The sequence below is a fragment of the Argiope bruennichi genome, chromosome 5 (assembly GCF_947563725.1).
Source record: "Argiope bruennichi chromosome 5, qqArgBrue1.1, whole genome shotgun sequence".
Classification (NCBI taxonomy): domain Eukaryota; kingdom Metazoa; phylum Arthropoda; class Arachnida; order Araneae; family Araneidae; genus Argiope; species Argiope bruennichi.
The window spans coordinates 135585945-135609094 of record NC_079155.1 but is presented as its reverse complement, the minus strand read 5'-3'; the positions used below and the strand labels follow the sequence as shown (position 1 = coordinate 135609094).

At 32.1% G+C, this 23150-nt stretch overlaps 1 protein-coding gene across 1 annotated transcript; it reads left to right on the top strand.

The window, feature by feature from the left end:
* Window positions 1–875: 875 nt before the first annotated feature.
* Window positions 876–8013, top strand: LOC129969457 (sterol O-acyltransferase 1-like). Its single transcript, XM_056084034.1, has 4 exons — window positions 876–1213; window positions 1774–1903; window positions 5021–5163; window positions 7425–8013. The coding sequence occupies exons 1-4, from the start codon at window positions 1205–1207 to the stop codon at window positions 7488–7490; spliced, it is 348 nt and encodes a 115-aa protein (XP_055940009.1). The 5' UTR covers window positions 876–1204; the 3' UTR covers window positions 7491–8013.
* The last annotated feature ends 15137 nt before the right edge of the window (window positions 8014–23150 follow it).

Genomic DNA, 23150 nt, shown 5'->3' with positions numbered 1-23150 from the left:
GTTTTTTGTATGTTGTATAAGTGAAATTTTCTAATAAAGTCTCAAGGCTTCCTCGCTGAAAACAGAGCTGTTAGTGTAATGGACCTTCTAATGTACATCGTATTTCACAGTGATATCCTAGTCATTTCGGTTTATTTCTCATGTGAATCCCATCTCTACTATTGATATGGATGAATGTGGGCGCGCTCTAAATGACCTCGAGTTACTAAATTTTGCTCAGATTTTGAGAAGTATGAATGGGCATTTCAGAGTGATTTCTATGAAATTTTAATTTAAATTTAAATTAATTAAAATAATTTAGATTTTTGAGGTAACTTCTGAAAAAATATTTATATTTTTATATGAAAATGAATGAAATTATTTATATGAAAAATATTTTTTTTTGCATCGTTTTAATAACCAGACAATTATCTTTTTCATCTTTTCAATGATTCAGAATTTAATTCCTGTAAGATTTTTAGACCTATATATATATATAATTAGGTTTTAAATGTATTTTGGAGAATATTTCACAATAATATTTTCATTGCTGTGAATGAAACGGAAATCGGTTTCATTGTTTCTTCCAATACGTAATCGCATGATTTTCGTTCATTGTTTCATGCTAGAGAAGAAGGATTCTAATTAATAGCTGAGTAGTTTATAGACGAATAAAAAATGAAAATCGCGTTATTTAGAAGGTGAATGAACTGGACATAATAGAGCTCTGACGTCATGGAGCTGAACTCCATTAAAAAGGTTCTCATACATGATGAACAGAACTTATGTAAGACTATTAAAACTACACTGTTTGAAATCTAGATTCTAGTATTGTGCAATTTTTCCTGGAATTGAAAGTGATATCTTCAAAGTTTGGCTCGGAACATTTCTATGAAGTTAAATCTTATGAATGCACGTTTGCTTTAGGAGAACGTTTCTTATTGAGGCAGTAAACTACAAGCGTGTATGCCTGTGAAAAAGAACTTGCTTTTTCAAATTAAATTTTGTTTTCTTTGATGCTTGTCTTTATCTATTTTACTCTGCTACTAATAACTGAAAGAACTGAAAAAATAATGTATTTCTGAAAGTCACTTGCACCCAGAAAAGATGATACCTCGTGTATTTTTATTTAAAGGATTGGTGGAACTGTACTTCCTATACAAAATTTTACCGATCTTTGAATATACTTGTACATGATTGGCTGTACTCCTACATCTATTGTGATATGTACGCTGTAAGTAACAAATTTATTTGCATATTTAAATGAACCACATAATGCAAAAATGCTATAAGTTCTCTGTTTCGAGAACAGCGTTAGTTCATTTGGAAGACAAGTTGAATGATGCGTTTGTGTTTGTATTTTAGGGAAAATATCCATCTAAATTTAATATGCACCACACTGATGGTATTTAAATATTTATATCAAAGAAAAGAAAAGAAATCTTTAATAAGCGTTTTAAGAATTCAGTGTTAAGTTTTAAGCTGAAATTCACATATATTATTCTATTTATAAACTTAACAAAAATCTTAGATATTATAAGTTAAAAAAGAATTGAAGTGGATATTTCTATCCAAATTCATAATTAAAAAAAAGCCTATTAATAAAAAATTTAGTGAAGAAACAATAGTAAATATTAATTTCTTTCTACATAAAATATAACGCTGTATAATTTTTAGATTGTATTAAATCTTTAATATAATCTAATTAATTGTATTAAATCGTTTTTAAAAGCATCAGAATATTTTGCTTTTTAAAGGTATTTGATTATTTCTCGCTGCTTCTCTTTTGTTTAGATTTTGAAAAGCAGAACTGTTGCTATGTTGTCAGTTTTTATGCTATCTGCAATTGTTCACGAATATATCGTAGCCATTTCTCTCAGATTTATATTCCCTCCTTTATTCACATTATTTTACATAGCTGGTAGTAAGTATCCTTTCATGAATTACTTTTTAATTATTCTAAATAAAAACATATTTAAAGCACGTTTATATCTGTGTACTGTACTGCTTAAAGCACGTTTTATTATAAGAACATCAGAATACAAGATATAATAACCGTAACCGATTATATGTCATATACATATTTTTTTAAATCATTAATGAATACCTAGAAATTTTCTTCATATTAATTTGCAATTTCTTTTTCTTATAATTTTAATTTTGCTTCAGTTTCTTTATAGTATTGTTTTCACTACTTCATGATAACACGATTTTGTTTTCACCTTCACATTTTAAAATTATTTTCAAATTTTCAACACACTAATAAAAGCGTATTTAGAAAATTTTTAATTAACCTTTTAATAAATATTTTGTAATTAGCTATTGTAAATATTACTGTAGTGATTGGATTTCGAAGCGTTAGGAAATAAACGTTCATAGATGGCGCTAGACCACTTGCGCGAGTGTAATTAAAGGAGTGAGGTCATTCGAGTGTTTGCTCTTGGAGGAGAAGGAGTTACTGAGCAGAGTAACACGAACGAATCTGCAATAAATTTGTTAAGTTTTCTATTTGCCTAATTTTTTCAAAGCACTCACGAACCAGCCACGACAATTACGAAATCTGAAAATCCTTTTTTCTTCCAGATTCAATATATAAATTGAGCCATGCATATGGAGTCAAAACTATTGTATACAAGTATAACTGAGTATAAAAGTGATTATAAATTTCACGTTTATAGAAGGAATCAAATAAAGCTAATACAAGTATTTAAAACTGCTTTGGCCTGTTTTAACAAAACTAAGAATGCTTTTTTTGTAGAATTGAATATTTTTGAATACGCCTTATTTAAACCGTTTATAAGTGAAATTATTTTGGGATTCCTCAAAATGGATTTTAAAATATCAATATAAAAGTTGAAAGTATTTTAATTAATTTAAATTAAAAAACATTAATACTGAACATTAAACTTTATGAATAAAAATATTAAATTATCTAAATTCAGTAGAAATATTAAATTGAAAAATAACATTTATATCATATCGAATAATAACAGATATGGATTAAACTTCTTTTTTCCTTTGGAGTGGAAATTTATAATAAAGATTTCCTATATTAAATTTGGGATATTTTTACAGTGAGATCTGAGTATAAGTAGGACAATGAAAATTGACTTTGAAAAATAAAAAATAAAGTTCAAAAGTTGACTGATTCGGCCCTGAAAGTCCTTCTATTCGTCATAAAGTGCTAATTAAAAATCCTGACATGTTGTCGAGGTACTCTTTGTTCCTTATCCGGTGTGACACCTTCCCGATAAGGTGGGAAAAATCGATTTTTAGCTGTCCTTAGACTAAAAACCGTAAAAAAGCAAAAATGAAATCGATTTTTAACTGTTTCTAAATCAAAACTGGTAAAACCTTCAAGAAAAGGAAGTTTGGGGATGATTTGCTTGAGAAATTTTCAGTATACTGTCCACCGTTTCCTCCTGCCAGCTGAAGGAGCAAAACTGCATGTTTCACAACATATCGGAGTGTTTCAGTGGTGATAATATAAATGTGTTGCATAATGCATGTTTGCAATTCACCTAAGACCGCATTCGGACGTCTGTACACAACATTTATAGGTAACTCCACAGGGTTCAAGTATGTTGATCGTAACGGCCAAGCTGTTGGAAAATGGCGACTGATAATTTTGTCATTTCCAAAGTGAAGAATCAAGATCTGCTTTGCTGTGTTGAAATGTCCTGGGGAGTGCTACCCAGCATAAAAATTGTGATGTCCACATCCACTCTGTTGCAGTGTTGAAATGAGTTGTTGCGCAAAAGAGATTCATAACGTATCCTATTGACTGTACCGGTTATAGGATTCAAAATATCAATCTGTTCAAAAATTAAGCAATCAATAATAAAGGTTGCCGTAAACTCTCACCACACGGTGCCCTTTTGAAAATGAAGAGGTAATGGTTGCATTTGGAACATATTCTCTCTTACCAGTGTTTTGGAATTGTGAATGTTGATAGAAGTTTGGAGAATTAAATGGGCTTTTTTGTCTACAAAATGATTTATGGCTATGCATTGTCCATTTCCTTTGAAGCAAAAAAAAAAAAAAAAAAAAAAAAAAAACCGGCTTCAGTAATTGCTCCTCGTTTTGACAGATCAATAGGAAGTAACTCCTGAAAATGTGTAATTTTGAATGGGTAGTATTGCAAGAATGACAAAATCATGCACACAGATATGTCTGAAGTCTGGAAAATTCCCTATATACTGCGCATTACCAGAGCAGTACTTGGCACTTTCTATAGTGGTGTAGCCACATCCTCCCCTGATGTCGAAGCAATTGCTTTCCTCTCTATGCCACATTTCACTTCAAATGAGCCCGTCTCTTCAGCTTTATCAATCATCTTCTTCAGACCGAATGCTGTTATTTTACCGGAACCGCTTCTAAAATCCCGTAACGTCCGGGATTACTTGAAGGTAATTTTCGCATAGTCACCATTCTTGTAAAAATATTCATAGTAGAGACACGACTATCTTCTGAAACGCAGAAACTGCTTGTTCCTTATTTTTATCACAAGAATAATGTGAGCTGCGCATATCATGTCTCTGAATTTGCACCTTTAAATTAACACATCTTTTAAAGCAACAGATTTCAACATACTGTGAAGAATACAGCCCCATATATCGGTAAACTTTTGAATTTTTTCATTCATAAAACGAATTTTTCAATATGAAATATTGTGTCATTCTGACCAGTAGTTCTTTATTAACAGCCTTTTGAAAGTGCAATTTTAATTATAATCAACCGATACATTGCTCTACTATTTAAGAAATATTAGCTCCAGTATGCTTTATTTAAGCTCATATTATTAAATACTCTTTTTTATAGGCATAAGAATGATTTAGCCTCTCTTTTAACCCTTATTATATGAATAATCATAATTTATTAAATTTTGGCATGTTATATCTAAATCAAAGTTACATAAATATCTAGTTTTAATTTATTCAAATTTTTCCAATTTTTGTATTCTTTTGTAACTGTCTCGATCTTAATTTTTTTTTTAAATTTGCACCAAACTATTAATAAAAATCCAACATTTTTTTTTCAGTTATATTCATTTTTATGACTCGAAGAAGAACCTCAAACTTCTGGAACTTTTTCCTTTGGTTTACTTTGTTGCTAGGATATGGACTTTTACTAGTTTTCTACTCTTTGGAAATGTCTGCCAGGATCAACTGCCCGAGGATTTTAGTAGGTTTTTCCTCCTTTAATTTAGTTTTACTTCCTACACACGAAGTATAGAAAGAGAAAATATTATACACGTCAAAAAATTGCAAGTCGAGACTTCGTTGAAACTCAACGTTTCAGAACTGCCTGAATCCGAAAAACACGTTTCTGGAAGTATACTTGTCTGTCTGTGAACACGATAACTAAAAAATGGTTTGAGCTAGCCGAGCGAAATTTGTTGTATGGTTTTTACAACAAATTTGAAGATTTCTGTCAAAGTTTGAACAAGATCATTTCAAACGAAGGTCTGTCCCTTCAATTGTTCCAGTATATCTTAACACGATAAATATCAAACAAAAAAGCTGGATGGATAAAATTTGGTACCCAAATTTAAAATTTAAAGTGTAGACCTGCATTTAATTTAGAACCAAATCCGTGCAGGGCTTAACCATCTTTCACAAGCTTTTCTTTACTTTTTTCTACACTTTAACGTGATGACTAAAAGATTTTAAATATGATATGTGATTTTGAAACTATCATTGAAGTTTTATGTCAAATTTCATTTTTAATTGGACGGGAAAAAAGTATATACATTCGATTTTCTGGTACTTTGTACTAACCAAATCCTGGCGATTAATCGCCAAAAATCGCATGCTCTTTCGTAATCATTGTCTAATATCTATTCTCTATCTTTCCAATTGCATTTAAACAGAATTCAAAATCCCAAAAATCTGAAGGACTGAAATTTGATTTATGGGTTTATTATCATAATCACAAATCTATATCACATTTTTTAGATTAAATCTATCAAAGAATGAAAAGCTTGTTGGTGTATCCGTTTGCTCGTATGTGAATTCGAAAATTTATAAATGCTTTAAGCTAATTTGCGATCAAACTTGCAAATCTGTATAAATTAAAGAATCTAATTGCTCTACTGGAAGTTGACTTGCAAAAGAAGTGCTCGATTCTTTTCTTTACGAGACGGAACTAAGCACAGAACGCAATATATTAGATTGTTGAGATGATACTTCCGTTATTTGAAAGTTGGGGTATAACGCATCCACATCTCAGACCTCAATGTTAATGACATGCACTGTTGCATCCTTGTAACTTTTTTCCTTTATAAATAAATATCTAGAAAAAATGGAGTTTTTTTTATCACTTAGCATGATTATTTTCACTATCACTCAATGTCTTTCTATCACTTTCAATTTATCACTTAGCATTTTATCTTGTGATAAAATTATGTTGTTTTGGTTTGGGGTGTTTGAAGCCTCGAAATGCACGGGCAGAAAATCGGCGATTTATTGCTTTGAGGCACCAGTTTTTTGCTTTTAGGGTTGTTAGAAAATGATAAAGAAGATTGTCACATTTGGTGACTTATAGCCAACAAAAGGTATAAAATAGCACGAATGTTTGCCATGCACCCGATTCTCCGGTCTGGCCAATAAAGTTGAGGGACGTTGGAAGTTATCGTCCGGAAAAGCGCACAGAAGAAACGGGAAATGAACGCGGAACAGTGAGAGAAGTATCGAAAGCTATATAATATATGTTTTTTTTGTTGTTTTTCTTAGTTTTCAATTTTCCTGGCTAGCAAAAATTTTTGGAGCTCGAACGATTTTGAGAGTTAAAAAAAAGTCGTTTTCTAAATATCGACGTATATGCGTAATCTGATATTTACGTAATTGTTTAAAACCGGTTTAAACTGGCTTTGCAAGAAAAAAATCTGGCCTCGCGAAAAATTTTTTATTGATTTTAAGATTTATTTATTGATTTTAATATGGTCAAAAACCATCGCTTTCCTAAATGTTGGTGATTGCGAGATATGAGTCATGTGAGAACATGTTTTTCTATCGGATCGATACCACTTAATTTAAAACAAATAATGTTATCATATGATTACTTGAAATTTGCGATAGCAGATTTCAATTTTTTTTTTTTTTTTTTTTCCCTTCTTTTCTTTCTACGAGTTCTTTTAAAAATGGATCACATATAATTTTTTTTAAAATATATATTATGATGAAATTCATTTCAGATTTAGAAATAATTATATTTAAAAAAAAATCATGCTCGCATTGACAGTAGGTTCGTAGTAATATACTAATTAGCATAAACTTTCTGCTTTAGATGCGTAAAAAATTTTGAGTTGTATTAAATATATTTCTGATTTCCAAAGATTCCAAACTAAAATGATGGATATAATAAGATTAATTGTGATAGATTACTTTATACAATATCATGTTCCTCAATAATGAATAATTTATTATTTTTAATTTCCTTTACAGGATTCTTGGCTAGACTATGCAGTTCCTCGGTTTCTCCATTGCAATGTGATATCTTTCCCAGTTTAGCGTAAAAGTTTAGTTAAAAAGCTTTTTAGTAAAAATATAACAATCTAACTCGACCTGTATTCTAAATAAATAGAATTCCGGACAATCCACTGAAAATTTAATTTTAGATATATGTTTAACATGTATTTGGAAATAGAGTGCCTCTAATTTTGGGAGACTTATTTAAGTAATATTGTAAATTATAAATTTTCGAATATGTCCAAACTTATTTGAATATCATTAAGAGTGTATCTCACTTTCTTTAATTATAAACAAACTTTTAAATCGATGAAATTAAGTATGTCTTACTACTGTAGATGTAGAATTCTAGAAACTTTTACAGAAATGGAAGCTTTCAGGTTTACTAAATCTTTTTTAAAATATTTTAAATCAGTTATATCTGATTAATAATTATTAAAGAAAGATAATTCAACTAAAAAATACATTTTCTTTAGAACCGATTTTTTGCTATTGGATAAAAACTTATTTGTCACTTTTTTTTACAATATGATGAATTTCTAAGCAAAAAAATCTTTATTCTAAAATGTACCGCTGTTGTGATATTAATTTTCTGAAAATCTTGAAATTAAAATATATTTTCTTTGAACTCACTTTCCTCTCTTTCTAGGATATATGGATTATTTTCTTGAGAATATTTTTTCACTGTATTATGCTTAGTCTCTGTTAATACTAGGCAGATTTGTCTGATTTGTATGTGGAAATTTATTTATGTGTTCAGTTGAGTTTTTGAGAAAAAACTTTTATTTTTAAAAATTGTGGTTTGTGTTAAATGGTTTTATTCTGATTATTCACAAAGCTTATTGAAAATGGAATAATTTTCCTGTTCGCAGTACCAAGTTTCCTTCTTTTTTTCTGTTTTTTTTTTTTTTTTTCTTTTTTTCTTTTTTTGCTTTTTATTAGATTTAAATTATTTTGCAAAAAATTAACATGTATCATTATCTATACTTATATAAAGCTCAATGTGTGTGTGTGCGTGCGTGCGTGTGCGTGTGCGTGTGTGTGTGTGTGGGTGGGTGGGTGGGTGCTCTACAGGCCAGACCATTTCACCTACACCTACCAAATTTGGTACATGTATACCTTGGAGGTCGGGAATGTGCACCTGGGGTTCTTTTTTTTGAATTTTTAATTAGAATTTTAACTTTTAATTAAAAACTAACTTTCCCGCCAAACAAATTATTTCTTTCCCCACCGCCAAATGAGTAAGGCTTCAACATTTTTTCCCAACAGCAATGAGGCTTAGGCGTAACATTTTCCTGCCGATTAATTCAAACGATTCTATTCATTTTCTTAATGTTTTATGCATTTAAGATTAAAGATTATTAATTAATCGATCTTTCAGATTCATTCTGAAGTACTTTTGAATTAAAATAACTCCGATTAAAGGAAATTAAAATTTTCTAATCGGCATAGCGTTACCCCAACTGGCGTAGAAATTTCAAGCATTTGCGTTACCATAATTGGCGTTGAAAATTCACGCATGCGTATTGTGTTCTGATTGTCGACAATGGATACGGACTTCGTTTTGAAGGTTTAATATGTTTTCGACAGATTATTTCAAAGGATTCTGTTTATTTTCTTAGTGTTTGATGCATTTAAAACTAAACAATGTTAATTAATCGATCTGTTCATGATGAATCTCAGAAAATTTTGTAGAAACCTTCTTAAGATATTACATAAATTAAGAAAGATATTCTTAATTTTGCATAAGGTTTAGCTTAAATGCAAAGCGACTGTGTTTTCAGTACTCATATTTTAAAAGAAAAAAAATTCATTGTTTCAGTAAAAAATTTCCTTATTTAAATTGCAATTTAACCATTTCCACTTTAATTTAAAGCATAAATTCTACGGGGGCTAAAAGAACATTAGGAAGATACATATTACGTTATAGTTGAAGTCTTTATAATATTATGAATGAATTATATGACTATCAAAATTTGTAACTTTAAAATATTTCCATGAAGAAACTATTAAAATACGAGTTACATAAAATATTTAACTATTAAAATTTTAACGAGCATTAATATTAGTGAACCGGTTGGTCGCCAAGTTTTTTCCCCCACTCTAATGATGCTAGGGTTAACATTTTTCGGTTACAACATTTCTGTATTTTCCGTAAATTTATGCTTTAATTTTATTTTCGAAGTATAATATTTGGAATAGTTCATAGTAAGTGTGGGAATAATGGACAAAAATTACTAAAATAAATTTTAAAAAAAAAGAAAAGAAAAATATATTTAAAAAGTTCTCATTTTCGAGACTCAAACTGAAGACCAGCAAAACTAAGTGGCTCGTTCTGCTGATCTGGCAACGAAGCTTCGTACACATAAAGCGTCTGAATGGTCTAAGACTCTCATTATGATTATCCACTAAAAGTTTTAACGTGTTGTCATTCTGGTCTAAAAGCACAATGTTTTGAATAGGAATGAATTCTGCGCTTGTGCGTGAACTTGACTCCTAAAATTTCTCTTGAATATAGAAATATTTTGACAATAAAAAATTTTTTTAATAGTATAAGATTTGGAAAAGTTCGAAGTAAGTGTGGGAATAATGGATAAAAATATCTAAAATAAATTAAAAAAAAAAAAAAGAAAAGAAAAGAAAAAAATATTAAAAAAGTTCTCAGTTTCGAGACTCGAATTGAAGACCAGCAAAACTAGGTGGCTCGTGCTGCCGATCTGACCACGAAGCTTCGTACCCGCAGCGCGTCTGAATGGTCTAAGACTCTCATTATGATTATCAACTAAAAGTTTTAACGTGGTGTCATTCTGGTCTAAAAGCACAATGTTTTGAATAGGAATGAATTCTGCGCATGTGCGTGAACTCGACTCCTAAAATTTCTCTTGAATATAGAAATATTTTGACACAAAATTTTATTTTAGTAGTATAAGATTTGGAAAAGTTCGTAGTAAGTTTGGGATAAAGGATAAAAATATTTTTAAAAAATGTAAAAAAAAGAAAAGAAAAATATATTTAAAAAGTTCTCAGTTTCGAGACTCGAACTGAAGACAAGCAAAACTAGATGGCTCGTGCTGCCGATCTGGCCACGAAGCTTCGTACCCGCAGCGCGTCTGAATGGTCTAAGACTCATTATGATTATCAACTAAAAGTTTTAACGTGGTGTCATTCTGGTCTAAAATCACAATGATTTGAATAGGAACGAATTCTGCGCATGTGCGCGAACTCGGCTCCTAAAATTTCTCTTGAATATAGAAATATTTTGACATAAAATTTTATTTTAGTAGTATAAGATTTGGAAAAGTTCATAGTAAGTGTGGGAATAAAGGATAAAAATATTTTTAAAAAATGTAAAAAAAAGAAAAGAAAAATATATTTAAAAAGTTCTCAATTTCGAGACTCGAACTGAAGACCAGCAAAACTAGATGGCTCGTGCTGCCTATATGGCCACGAAGCTTCGTACCTGCAGCGCGTCTGAATGGTCTAAGACTCTCATTATGATTATCAACTAAAAGTTTTAACGTGGTGTCATTCTGGTCTAAAATCACAATGATTTGAATAGGAACGAATTCTGCGCATGTGCGCGAACTCGGCTCCTAAAATTTCTCTTGAATATAGAAATATTTTGACATAAAATTTTATTTTAGTAGTATAAGATTTGGAAAAGTTCATAGTAAGTGTGGGAATAAAGGATAAAAATATTTTTAAAAAATGTAAAAAAAAGAAAAGAAAAATATATTTAAAAAGTTCTCAATTTCGAGACTCGAACTGAAGACCAGCAAAACTAGATGGCTCGTGCTGCCTATATGGCCACGAAGCTTCGTACCTGCAGCGCGTCTGAATGGTCTAAGACTCTCATTATGATTATCAACTAAAAGTTTTAACGTGGTGTCATTCTGGTCTAAAAGCACAATGATTTGAATAGGAAAGAATTCTGCGCATGTGCGCGAACTCGGCTCCTAAAATTTCTCTTGAATATAGAAATATTTTGACATAAAATTTTATTTTAGTAGTATAAGATTTGGAAAAGTTCGTAGTAAGTGTGGGAATAAAGGATAAAAATATCTAAAAAAATGTAAAAAAAAAGAAATGAAAAATATATTTAAAAAGTTCTCAGTTTCTAGACTCGAACTGAAGACCAGAAAAAATAGATGGCTCGTGCTGCCGATCTGGCCACGTAGCTTCGTACCCGCAGTGCGTCTGAATGGTCTAAGACTCTCATTATGATTATCCACTAAAAGTGTTAACGTGGAGTCATTCTGGTCTAAAAGCGCAATGTTTTGAATAGGAATGAATTCTGCGCATGTGCTTGAACTTGACTCTTAAAATTTCTCTTGAATATAGAAATATTTTGACAATAAATTTTATTTTAGTAGAATAAGATTTGGAAAAGTTCGTAGTATGTGTGGGAATAAAGGATAAAAATATCTAAAATAAATGTAAAAAAAAGAAAAGAAAAACATATTAAAAAAGTTCTCAGTTTCGAGACTCGAACTGAAGACCAGCAAAACTAGATGGCTCGTGCTGCTGATCTGGCCACGAAGCTTCGTACACACATAGCGTCTGAATGGTCTAAGACTCTCATTATTATTATAAACTAAAAGTTTTAACATGGTGTCATTCTGGTCTAAAAGCACAATGTTTTGAATAGGAAAGAATTCTGCGCATGTGCGTGAACTCGACTCCTAAAATTTCTCTTGAATATAGAAATATTTTGACATAAAATCTTATTTTAGTAGTATAAGATTTGGAAAAGTTCGTAGTAAGTGTGGGAATAAAGGATAAAAATATCAAAATTAAACTTAAAAAAAGAAAAGAAAAATATATTGAAAAAGTTCTCAGTTTCGTGACTCGAACTGAAGACCAGCAAAACTAGATGTCTCGTGCTGCCGATCTGGCCACGACGCTTCGTACCCGCAGCGAGTCTGAATGGTCTAAGACTCTCATTATGATTATCCACTAAAAGTTTTAACGTGGTCTCATTCTGGTCTAAAAGCACAATGTTTTTAATAGGAATGAATTCTGCGCATGTGCGTGAACTCGACTCCTAAAATTTCTCTTGAATATAGAAATATTTTGACATAAAATTTTATTTTAGTAGTATAAGATTTGGAAAAGTTCGTAGTAAGTGTGGGAATAAAGGATAAAAATATCTAAAAAAAATGTAAAAAAAAGAAAAGAAAAATATATTTAAAAAGTTCTCAGTTTCGAGACTCTAACTGAAGACCAGCCAAACTTGATGTCTCGTGCTGCCGATCTGGCCACGAAGCTTCGTACCCGCCGCGCGTCTGAATGGTCTAAGACTCTCATTATGATTATCCACTAAAAGTTTTAACGTGGTGTCATTCTGGTCTAAAAGCACAATGTTTTGAATAGGAATGAATTCTGCGCATGTGCGTGAACTCGACTCCTAAAATTTCTCTTGAATATAGAAATATTTTGACATAAAACTTTATTTTAGTAGTATAAGATTTGGAAAAGTTCGTAGTAAGTGTGGGAATAAAGGATAAAAATATCTAAAAAAAATGTAAAAAAAAGAAAAGAAAAATATATTTAAAAAGTTCTCAGTTTCGAGACTCGAACTGAAGACCAGCAAAACTAGATGGCTCGTGCAGCCGATCTGACCACGAAGCTTCGTACCCGCAGCGCGTCTGAATGGTCTAAGACTCTCAATATGATTATCCACTAAAAGTGTTAACTTTCTGGTCTAACTAAAAGCACATTCTGGTCTAAAAGCACAATGTTTTGAATAGGAATGAATTCTGCGCATGTGCGTGAACTCGACTCCTAAAATTTCTCTTGAATATAGAAATATTTTGACATAAAATTTTATTTTAGTAGTATAAGATTTGGAAAAGTTCGTATTAAGTGTGGGAATAAAGGATAAAAATATCTAAAATAAAACTTAAAAAAAAGAAAAGAAAAATATATTGAAAAAGTTCTCAGTTTCGAGACTCGAACTGAAGATCAGAAAAACTAGATGGCTCGTGCTGCCGATCTGGCCACGAAGCTTCGTACCCGCCGCGAGTCTGAATGGTCTAAGACTCTCATTATGATTATCCACTAAAAGTTTTAACGTGGTGTCATTCTGGTCTAAAAGCACAATGTTTTGAATAGGAATGAATTCTGCGCATGTGCGTGAACTCGACTCCTAAAATTTCTCTTGAATATAGAAATATTTTGACATAAAATTTTATTTTAGTAGTATAAGATTTATAAAAGTTCGTAGTAAGTGTGGGAATAAAAGATAAAAATATCTAAAAAAAATGTAAAAAAAAGAAAAGAAAAATATATTTAAAAAGTTCTCAGTTTCGAGACTCGAACTGAAGACCAGCAAAACTAGACGTCTCGTGCTGCCGATCTAGCCACGAAGCTTCGTACCCGCAGCGCGTCTGAATGGTCTAAGACTCTCATTATGATTATCCACTAAAAGTGTTAACATTCTGGTCTAACTAAAAGCACATTCTGGTCTAAAAGCACAATGTTTTGAATAGGAATAAATTCTGCGCATGTGCGTGAACTCGACTCCTAAAATTTCTCTTGAATATAGAAATATTTTGACATAAAATTTTATTTTAGTAGTATAAGATTTGGAAAAGTTCGTATTAAGTGTGGGAATAAAGGATAAAAATATCTAAAATAAAACTTAAAAAAAAGAAAAGAAAAATATATTGAAAAAGTTCTCAGTTTCGAGACTCGAACTGAAGATCAGAAAAACTAGATGGCTCGTGCTGCCGATCTGGCCACGAAGCTTCGTACCCGCAGTGCGTCTGAAAGGTCTAAGACTCTCATTATGATTATCTACTAAAAGTGTTAACGTGGTGTCATTCTGGTCTAAAAGCACAATGTATTGAATAGGAATGAATTCTGCGCATATGCGTGAACTCGACTCCTAAAATTTCTCTTGAATATAAAAATATTTTGACATAAAATTTTATTTTAGTAGTATAAGATTTGGAAAAGTTCGTAGTAAGTGTGGGAATAAAGGATAAAAATATCTAAAAAAATGTAAAAAAAAAAAAAAGAAAAGAAAAATATATTTAAAAAGTTCTCAGTTTCGAGACTCGAACTGAAGACCAGCAAAACTAGATGGCTCGTGCTGCCGATCTGGCCACGAAGCTTCGTACCCGCAGCGCGTCTGAATGGTCTAAGACTCCATTATGATTATCCACTAAAAGTTTTAACGTGCTGTCATTCTGTTCTAAAAGCACAATGTTTTGAATAGGAATGAATTCTGCGCATGTGCGTGAACTCGACTCTTAAAATTTCTCTTGAATATAGAAATATTTTGACATAAAATTTTATTTTAGTAGTATAAGACTTGGAAAAGTTCGTAGTAAGTGCGGGAATAAAGGATAAAAATATCTAAAAAAAATGTAAAAAAAAGAAAAGAAAAATATATTGAAAAAGTTCTCAGTTTCGAGACTCGAACTGAAGACCAGCAAAACTAGATGGCTCGTGCTGCCGATCTGGCCACGAAGTTTCGTACCCGCAGCGCGCCTGAATGGTCTAAGACTCTCATTATGATTATCCACTAAAAGTTTTAACGTGGTGTCATTCTGGTCTAAAATCACAATGTTTTGAATACGACTGAATTCTGCGCATGTGCATGAACTCGACTCCTAAAATTTCTCTTGAATATTGAAATATTTTGACATAAAATTTTATTTTAGTAGTAAAAGATTTGGAAAAGTTCGTAGTAAGTGTGGGAATAAAGGATAAAAATATCTAAAAAAAATGTAAAAAAAAGAAAAGAAAAATATATTTAAAAAGTTCTCAGTTTCGAGACTCGAACTGAAGACCAGCAAAACTAGATGGCTCGAGCAGCCGATCTGCCCACGATGCTTCCTTTCCGCAGCGCGTCTGAATGGTCTAAGACTCTCATTATGATTATCCACTAAAAGTTTTAACGTGGTGTCATTCTGGTGTAAAAGCACAATGTTTTGAATAGGAATGAATTCTGCGCATGTGCGTGAACTCGACTCCTCAAATTTCTATTGAATATAGAAATATTTTGACATAAAATTTTATTTTAGTAGTATAAGATTTGGAAAAGTTCGTAGTAAGTGTGGGAATAAAGGATAAAAATATCAAAATTAAACTTAAAAAAAAAGAAAAGAAAAATATATTGAAAAAGTTCTCAGTTTCGAGACTCGAACTGAAGACCAGCAAAACTAGATGTCTCGTGCTGCCGATCTGGCCACGAAGCTTCGTACCCGCAGCGCGTCTGAATGGTCTAAGACTCTCATTATGATTATCCACTAAAAGTTTTAACGTGGTGTCATTCTGGTCTAAAAGCACAATGTTTTGAATAGGAATGAATTCTGCGCATGTGCGTGAACTCGACTCCTAAAATTTCTCTTGAATATAGAAATATTTTGACATAAAATTTTATTTTAGTAGTATAAGATTTGGAAAAGTTCGTAGTAAGTGTGGGAATAAAGGATAAAAATATCTAAAAAAAATGTTAAAAAAAGAAAAGAAAAATATATTGAAAAAGTTCTCAGTTTCGAGACTCGAACTGAAGACCAGCAAAACTAGATGTCTCGTGCTGCCGATCTGGCCACGAAGCTTCGTACCCGCAGCGCGTCTGAATGGTCTAAGACTCTCATTATGATTATCCACTAAAAGTTTTAACGTGGTGTCATTCTGGTCTAAAAGCACAATGTTTTGAATAGGAAAGAATTCTGCGCATGTGCGTGAACTCGACTCTTAAAATTTCTCTTGAATATAGAAATATTTTGACATAAAATTTTATTTTAGTAGTATAAGATTTGGAAAAGTTCGTAGTAAGTGCGGGAATAAAGGATAAAAATATCTAAAAAAAATGTAAAAAAAAGAAAAGAAAAATATTTTGAAAAAGTTCTCAGTTTCGAGACTCGAACTGAAGACCAGCAAAACTAGATGGCTCGTGCTGCCGATCTGGCCACGAAGCTTCGTACCCGCAGCGCGTCTGAATGGTCTAAGACTCTCATTATGATTATCCACTAAAAGTTTTAACGTGCTGTCATTCTGTTCTAAAAGCACAATGTTTTGAATAGGAATGAATTCTGCGCATGTGCGTGAACTCGACTCTTAAAATTTCTCTTGAATATAGAAATATTTTGACATAAAATTTTATTTTAGTAGTAAAAGATTTGGAAAAGTTCGTAGTAAGTGTGGGAGTAAAGGATAAAAATATCTAAAAAAAATGTAAAAAAAAGAAAAGAAAAATATATTTAAAAAGTTCTCAGTTTCGAGACTCGAACTGAAGACCAGCAAAACTAGATGGCTCGAGCAGCCGATCTGCCCACGATGCTTCGTTCCCGCAGCGCGTCTGAATGGTCTAAGACTCTCATTATGATTATCCACTAAAAGTTTTAACGTGGTGTCATTCTGGTGTAAAAGCACAATGTTTTGAATAGGAATGAATTCTGCGCATGTGCGTGAACTCGACTCCTCAAATTTCTATTGAATATAGAAATATTTTGACATAAAATTTTATTTTAGTAGTATAAGATTTGGAAAAGTTCGTAGTAAGTGTGGGAATAAAGGATAAAAATATCAAAATTAAACTTAAAAAAAAGAAAAGAAAAATATATTGAAAAAGTTCTCAGTTTCGAGACTCGAACTGAAGACCAGCAAAACTAGATGTCTCGTGCTGCCGATCTGGCCACGAAGCTTCGTACCCGCAGCGCGTCTGAATGGTCTAAGACTCTCATTATGATTATCCACTAAAAGTTTTAACGTGGTGTCATTCTGGTCTAAAAGCACAATGTTTTGAATAGGAATGAATTCTGCGCATGTGCGTGAACTCGACTCCTAAAATTTCTCTTGAATATAGAAATATTTTGACATAAAATTTTATTTTAGTAGTATAAGATTTGGAAAAGTTCGTAGTAAGTGTGGGAATAAAGGATAAAAATATCTAAAAAAAATGTTAAAAAAAGAAAAGAAAAATATATTGAAAAAGTTCTCAGTTTCGAGACTCGAACTGAAGACCAGCAAAACTAGATGTCTCGTGCTGCCGATCTGGCCACGAAGCTTCGTACCCGCAGCGCGTCTGAATGGTCTAAGACTCTCATTATGATTATCCACTAAAAGTGTTAACATTCTGGTCTAACTAAAAGCACATTCTGGTCTAAAAGCACAATGTTTTGAATAGGAATGAATTCTGCGCATGTGCGTGAACTCGACTCCTAAAATTTCTCTTGAATATAGAAATATTTTGACATAAAATTTTATTTTAGTAGTATAAGATTTGGAAAATTTCGTAGTAAGTGTGGGAATAAAGGATAAAAATATCTAAAAAAAATGTAAAAAAAAGAAAACATAAATATATTTAAAAAGTTCTCAGTTTCGAGACTCGAACTGAAGACCAGCAAAACTAGATGGCTCGTGCTGCCGATCTGGCTACGAAGCTTCGTACCCGCAGCGCGTCTGAATGGTCTAAGACTCTCATTATGATTATCCACTAAAAGCTTTAACGTGGTGTCATTCTGGTCTAAAAGCACAATGTTTTGAATAGGAATGAAATCTGCGCATGTGCGTGAACTCGACTCCTAAAATTTCTTTTGAATATAGAAATATTTTGACATAAAATTTTATTTTAGTAGTATAAGATTTGGAAAAGTTCGTAGTAAGTGTGGGAATAAAGGATAAAAATATCTAAAAAAATTGTAAAAAAAAGAAAAGAAAAATATATTTAAAAAGTTCTCAGTTTCGAGACTCGAACTGAAGACCAGCAAAACTAGATGGCTCGTGCAGCCGATCTGCCCACGAAGCTTCGTACCCGCAGCGCGTCTGAATGGTCTAAGACTCTCATTATGATTATCCACTAAAAGTTTTAACGTGGTGTCATTCTGGTCTAAAAGCACACTGTTTTGAATAGGAATGAATTCTGCGCATGTGCGTGAACTCGACTCCTAAAATTTCTCTTGAATATAGAAATATTTTGACATGAAATTTTATTTTAGTAGTATAAGATTTGAAAAAGTTCGTAGTAAGTGTGGGAATAAATGATAAAAATATCTAAAATAAAACTTAAAAAAAAGAAAAGAAAAATATATTGAAAAAGTTCTCAGTTTCGAGACTCGAACTGAAGACCAGCAAAACTAGATGTCTCGTGCTGCCGATCTGGCCACGAAGCTTCGTACCCGCAGCGCGTCTGAATGGTCTAAGACTCTCATTATGATTATCCACTAAAAGTGTTAACATTCTGGCCTAACTAAAAGCACATTCTGGTCTAAAAGCACAATGTTTTGAATAGGAATGAATTCTGCGCATGTGCGTGAACTCGACTCCTAAAATTTCTCTTGAATATAGAAATATTTTGACATGAAATTTTATTTTAGTAGTATAAGATTTGAAAAAGTTCGTAGTAAGTGTGGGAATAAATGATAAAAATATCTAAAATAAAACTTAAAAAAAAGAAAAGAAAAATATATTGAAAAAGTTCTTAGTTTCGAGACTCGAACTGAAGACCAGAATAACTAGATGGCTCGTGCTGCCGCTCTGGCCACGAAGCTTCGTACCCCCAGAGCGTCTGAATGGTCTAAGACTCTCATTATGATTATCCACTAAAAGTGTTAACGTGGTGTCATTCTGGTCTTAAAGCACAATGTTTTGAATAGGAATGAATTCTGCGCATGTGCGTGAACTCGACTCCTAAAATTTCTATTGAATATAGAAATATTTTGACATAAAATTTTATTTTAGTAGTATAAGATTTGGAAAAGTTCGTAGTAAGTGTGGGAATAAAGGATAAAAATATCAAAATTAAACTTAAAAAAAAGAAAAGAAAAATATATTGAAAAAGTTCTCAGTTTCGAGACTCGAACTGAAGACCAGCAAAACTAGATGCCTCGTGCTGCCGATCTGGCCACGAAGCTTTGTACCCGCCGCGCGTCTGAATGGTCTAAGACTCTCATTATGATTATCCACTAAAAGTTTTAACGTGGTGTCATTCTGGTCTAAAAGCACAATGTTTTGAATAGGAATGAATTCTGCGCATGTGCGTGAAGTCGACTCCTAAAATTTCTCTTGAATATAGAAATATTTTGACATAAAATTTTATTTTAGTAGTATAAGATTTGGAAAAGTTCGTAGTAAGTGTGGGAATAAAGGATAAAAATATCTAAAAAAAATGTAAAAAAAAGAAAAGAAAAATATATTTAAAAAGTTCTCAGTTTCGAGACTCGAACTGAAGACCAGCAAAACTAGATGGCTCGTGCAGCCGATCTGCCCACGAAGCTTCGTACCCGCAGCGCGTCTGAATGGTCTAAGACTCTCATTATGATTATCCACTAAAAGTTTTAACGTGGTGTCATTCTGGTCTAAAAGCACAATGTTTTGAATAGGAATGAATTCTGCGCATGTGCGTGAACTCGACTCCTAAAATTTCTATTGAATATAGAAATATTTTGACATACAATTTTATTTTAGTAGTATAAGATTTGGAAAAGTTCGTAGTAAGTGTGGGAATAAAGGATAAAAATATCAAAATTAAACTTAAAAAAAAGAAAAGAAAAATATATTGAAAAAGTTCTCAGTTTCGAGACTCGAACTGAAGACCAGCAAAACTAGATGCCTCGTGCTGCCGATCTGGCCACGAAGCTTCGTACCCGCCGCGCGTCTGAATGGTCTAAGACTCTCATTATGATTATCCACTAAAAGTTTTAACGCGGTGTCATTCTGGTCTAAAAGCACAATGTTTTGAATAGGAATGAATTCTGCGCATGTGCGTGAACTCGACTCCTAAAATTTCTCTTGAATATAGAAATATTTTGACATAAAATTTTATTTTAGTAGTATAAGATTTGGAAAAGTTCGTAGTAAGTGTGGGAATAAAGGATAAAAATATCAAAATTAAACTTAAAAAAAAGAAAAGAAAAATATATTGAAAAAGTTCTCAGTTTCGAGACTCGAACTGAAGACCAGCAAAACTAGATGTCTCGTGCTGCCGATCTGGCCACGAAGCTTCGTATCCGCCGCGCGTCTGAATGGTCTAAGACTCTCATTATGATTATCCACTAAAAGTTTTAACGTGGTGTCATTCTGGTCTAAAAGCACAATGTTTTGAATAGGAATGAATTCTGCGCATGTGCGTGAAGTCGACTCCTAAAATTTCTCTTGAATATAGAAATATTTTGACATAAAATTTTATTTTAGTAGTATAAGATTTGGAAAAGTTCGTAGTAAGTGTGGGAATAAAGGATAAAAATATCTAAAAAAAATGTAAAAAAAAGAAAAGAAAAATATATTTAAAAAGTTCTCAGTTTCGAGACTCGAACTGAAGACCAGCAAAACTAGATGGCTCGTGCAGCCGATCTGCCCACGAAGCTTCGTACCCGCAGCGCGTCTGAATGGTCTAAGACTCTCATTATAATTATCCACTAAAAGTTTTAACGTGGTGTCATTCTGGTCTAAAAGCACAATGTTTTGAATAGGAATGAATTCTGCGCATGTGCGTGAACTCGACTCCTAAAATTTCTCTTGAATATAGAAATATTTTGACATAAAATTTTATTTTAGTAGTATAAGATTTAGAAAAGTTCGTAGTAAAAGTCGGAATAAAGGATAAAAATATCTAAAAATATTTAAAAAAAAGAAAAGAAAAATATATTTAAAAAGTTCTCAGTTTCGAGACTCGAACTCAAGACCAGCAAAACTAGATGTCTCGTGCTGCCGAACTGGCCACGACGCATCGTACCCGCAGCGATTCTGAATGGTCTAAGACTCTCATTATGATTATCAACAAAAAGTTTTAACATGGTGTCATTCTGGTCTAAAAGCACAATGTTTTGAATAGGAAAGAATTCTGCGCATGTGCTTGAACTCGACTCCTAAAATTTCTCTTGAATATAGAAATATTTTGACATAAAATTTTATTTTAATAGTATAAGATTTGGAAATGTTCGTAGTAAGTGTGGGAATAAAGGATAAAAATATCTAAAAAAAATGTAAAAAAAAGAAAAGAAAAATATATTGAAAAAGTTCTTAGTTTCGAGACTCGAACTGAAGACCAGCAAAACTAGATGTCTCGTGCTGCCGAACTGGCCACGACGCATCGTACCCGCAGCGATTCTGAATGGTCTAAGACTCTCATTATGATTATCAACAAAAAGTTTTAACATGGTGTCATTCTGGTCTAAAAGCACAATGTTTTGAATAGGAAAGAATTCTGCGCATGTGCTTGAACTCGACTCCTAAAATTTCTCTTGAATATAGAAATATTTTGACATAAAATTTTATTTTAATAGTATAAGATTTGGAAATGTTCGTAGTAAGTGTGGGAATAAAGGATAAAAATATCTAAAAAAAATGTAAAAAAAAGAAAAGAAAAATATATTGAAAAAGTTCTTAGTTTCGAGACTCGAACTGAAGACCAGCAAAACTACATAGCTCGTGCTGCCGATCTGGCCACGAAGCTTCGTACCCGCAGCGATTCTGAATGGTCTAAGACTCTCATTATGATTATCCACAAAAAGTTTTAACATGGTGTCATTCTGGTCTAAAAGCACAATGTTTTGAATAGGAAAGAATTCTGCGCATGTGCGTGAACTCGACTCCTAAAATTTCTCTTGAATATAGAAATATTTTGACATAAAATTTTATTTTAGTAGTATAAGATTTGGAAACGTTCGTAGTAAGTGTGGGAATAAAGGATAAAAATATCTAAAAAAAATGTAAAAAAAAGAAAAGAAAAATATATTTAAAAAGTTCTCAGTTTCGAGACTCGAACTGAAGACCAGCAAAACTAGATAGCTCGTGCTGCCGATCTGGCCACGAAGCTTCGTACCCGCAGCGATTCTGAATGGTCTAAGACTCTCATTATGATTATCCACTAAAAGTTTTAACGTGGTGTCATTCTGATCTAAAAGCACAATGTTTTGAATAGGAATGAATTCTGCGCATGTGCGTGAACTCGACTCCTAAAATTTCTCTTGAATATAGAAATATTTTGACATAAAATTTTATTTTAGTAGTATAAGATTTGGAAATGTTCGTAGTAAGTGTGGGAATAAAGGATAAAAATATCTAACATAAAACTTAAAAAAAAAGAAAAGAAAAATATATTGAAAAAGTTCTTAGTTTCGAGACTCGAACTGAAGACCAGAATAACTAGATGGCTCGTGCTGCCGCTCTGGCCACGAAGCTTCGTACCCCAGAGCGTCTGAATGGTCTAAGACTCTCATTATGATTATCCACTAAAAGTGTTAACGTGGTGTCATTCTGGTCTTAAAGCACAATGTTTTGAATAGGAATGAATTCTGCGCATGTGCCTGAACTCGACTCCTAAAATTTCTCTTGAATATAGAAATATTTGACATAAAATTTTATTTTAGTAGTATATGATTTGGAAAAGTTCGTAGTAAGTGTGGGAATAAAGGATAAAAATATCTAAAAAAAATATAAAAGAAAGAAAAGAAAAATATATTTAAAAAGTTCTCAGTTTCGAGACTCGAACTGAAGACCAGCAAAACTAGATGGCTCGGGCTGCCGATCTGGCCACGAAGTTTCGTACCCGCAGCGCGCCTGAATGGTCTAAGACTCTCATTATGATTATCCACTAAAAGTGTTAACGTGGTGTCATTCTGGTCTTCAAGCACAATGTTTTGAATAGGAATGAATTCTGCGCATGTGCGTGAACTCGACTCCTAAAATTTCTCTTGAATATAGAAATATTTTGACATAAAATTTTATTTTAGTAGTATAAGATTTGGA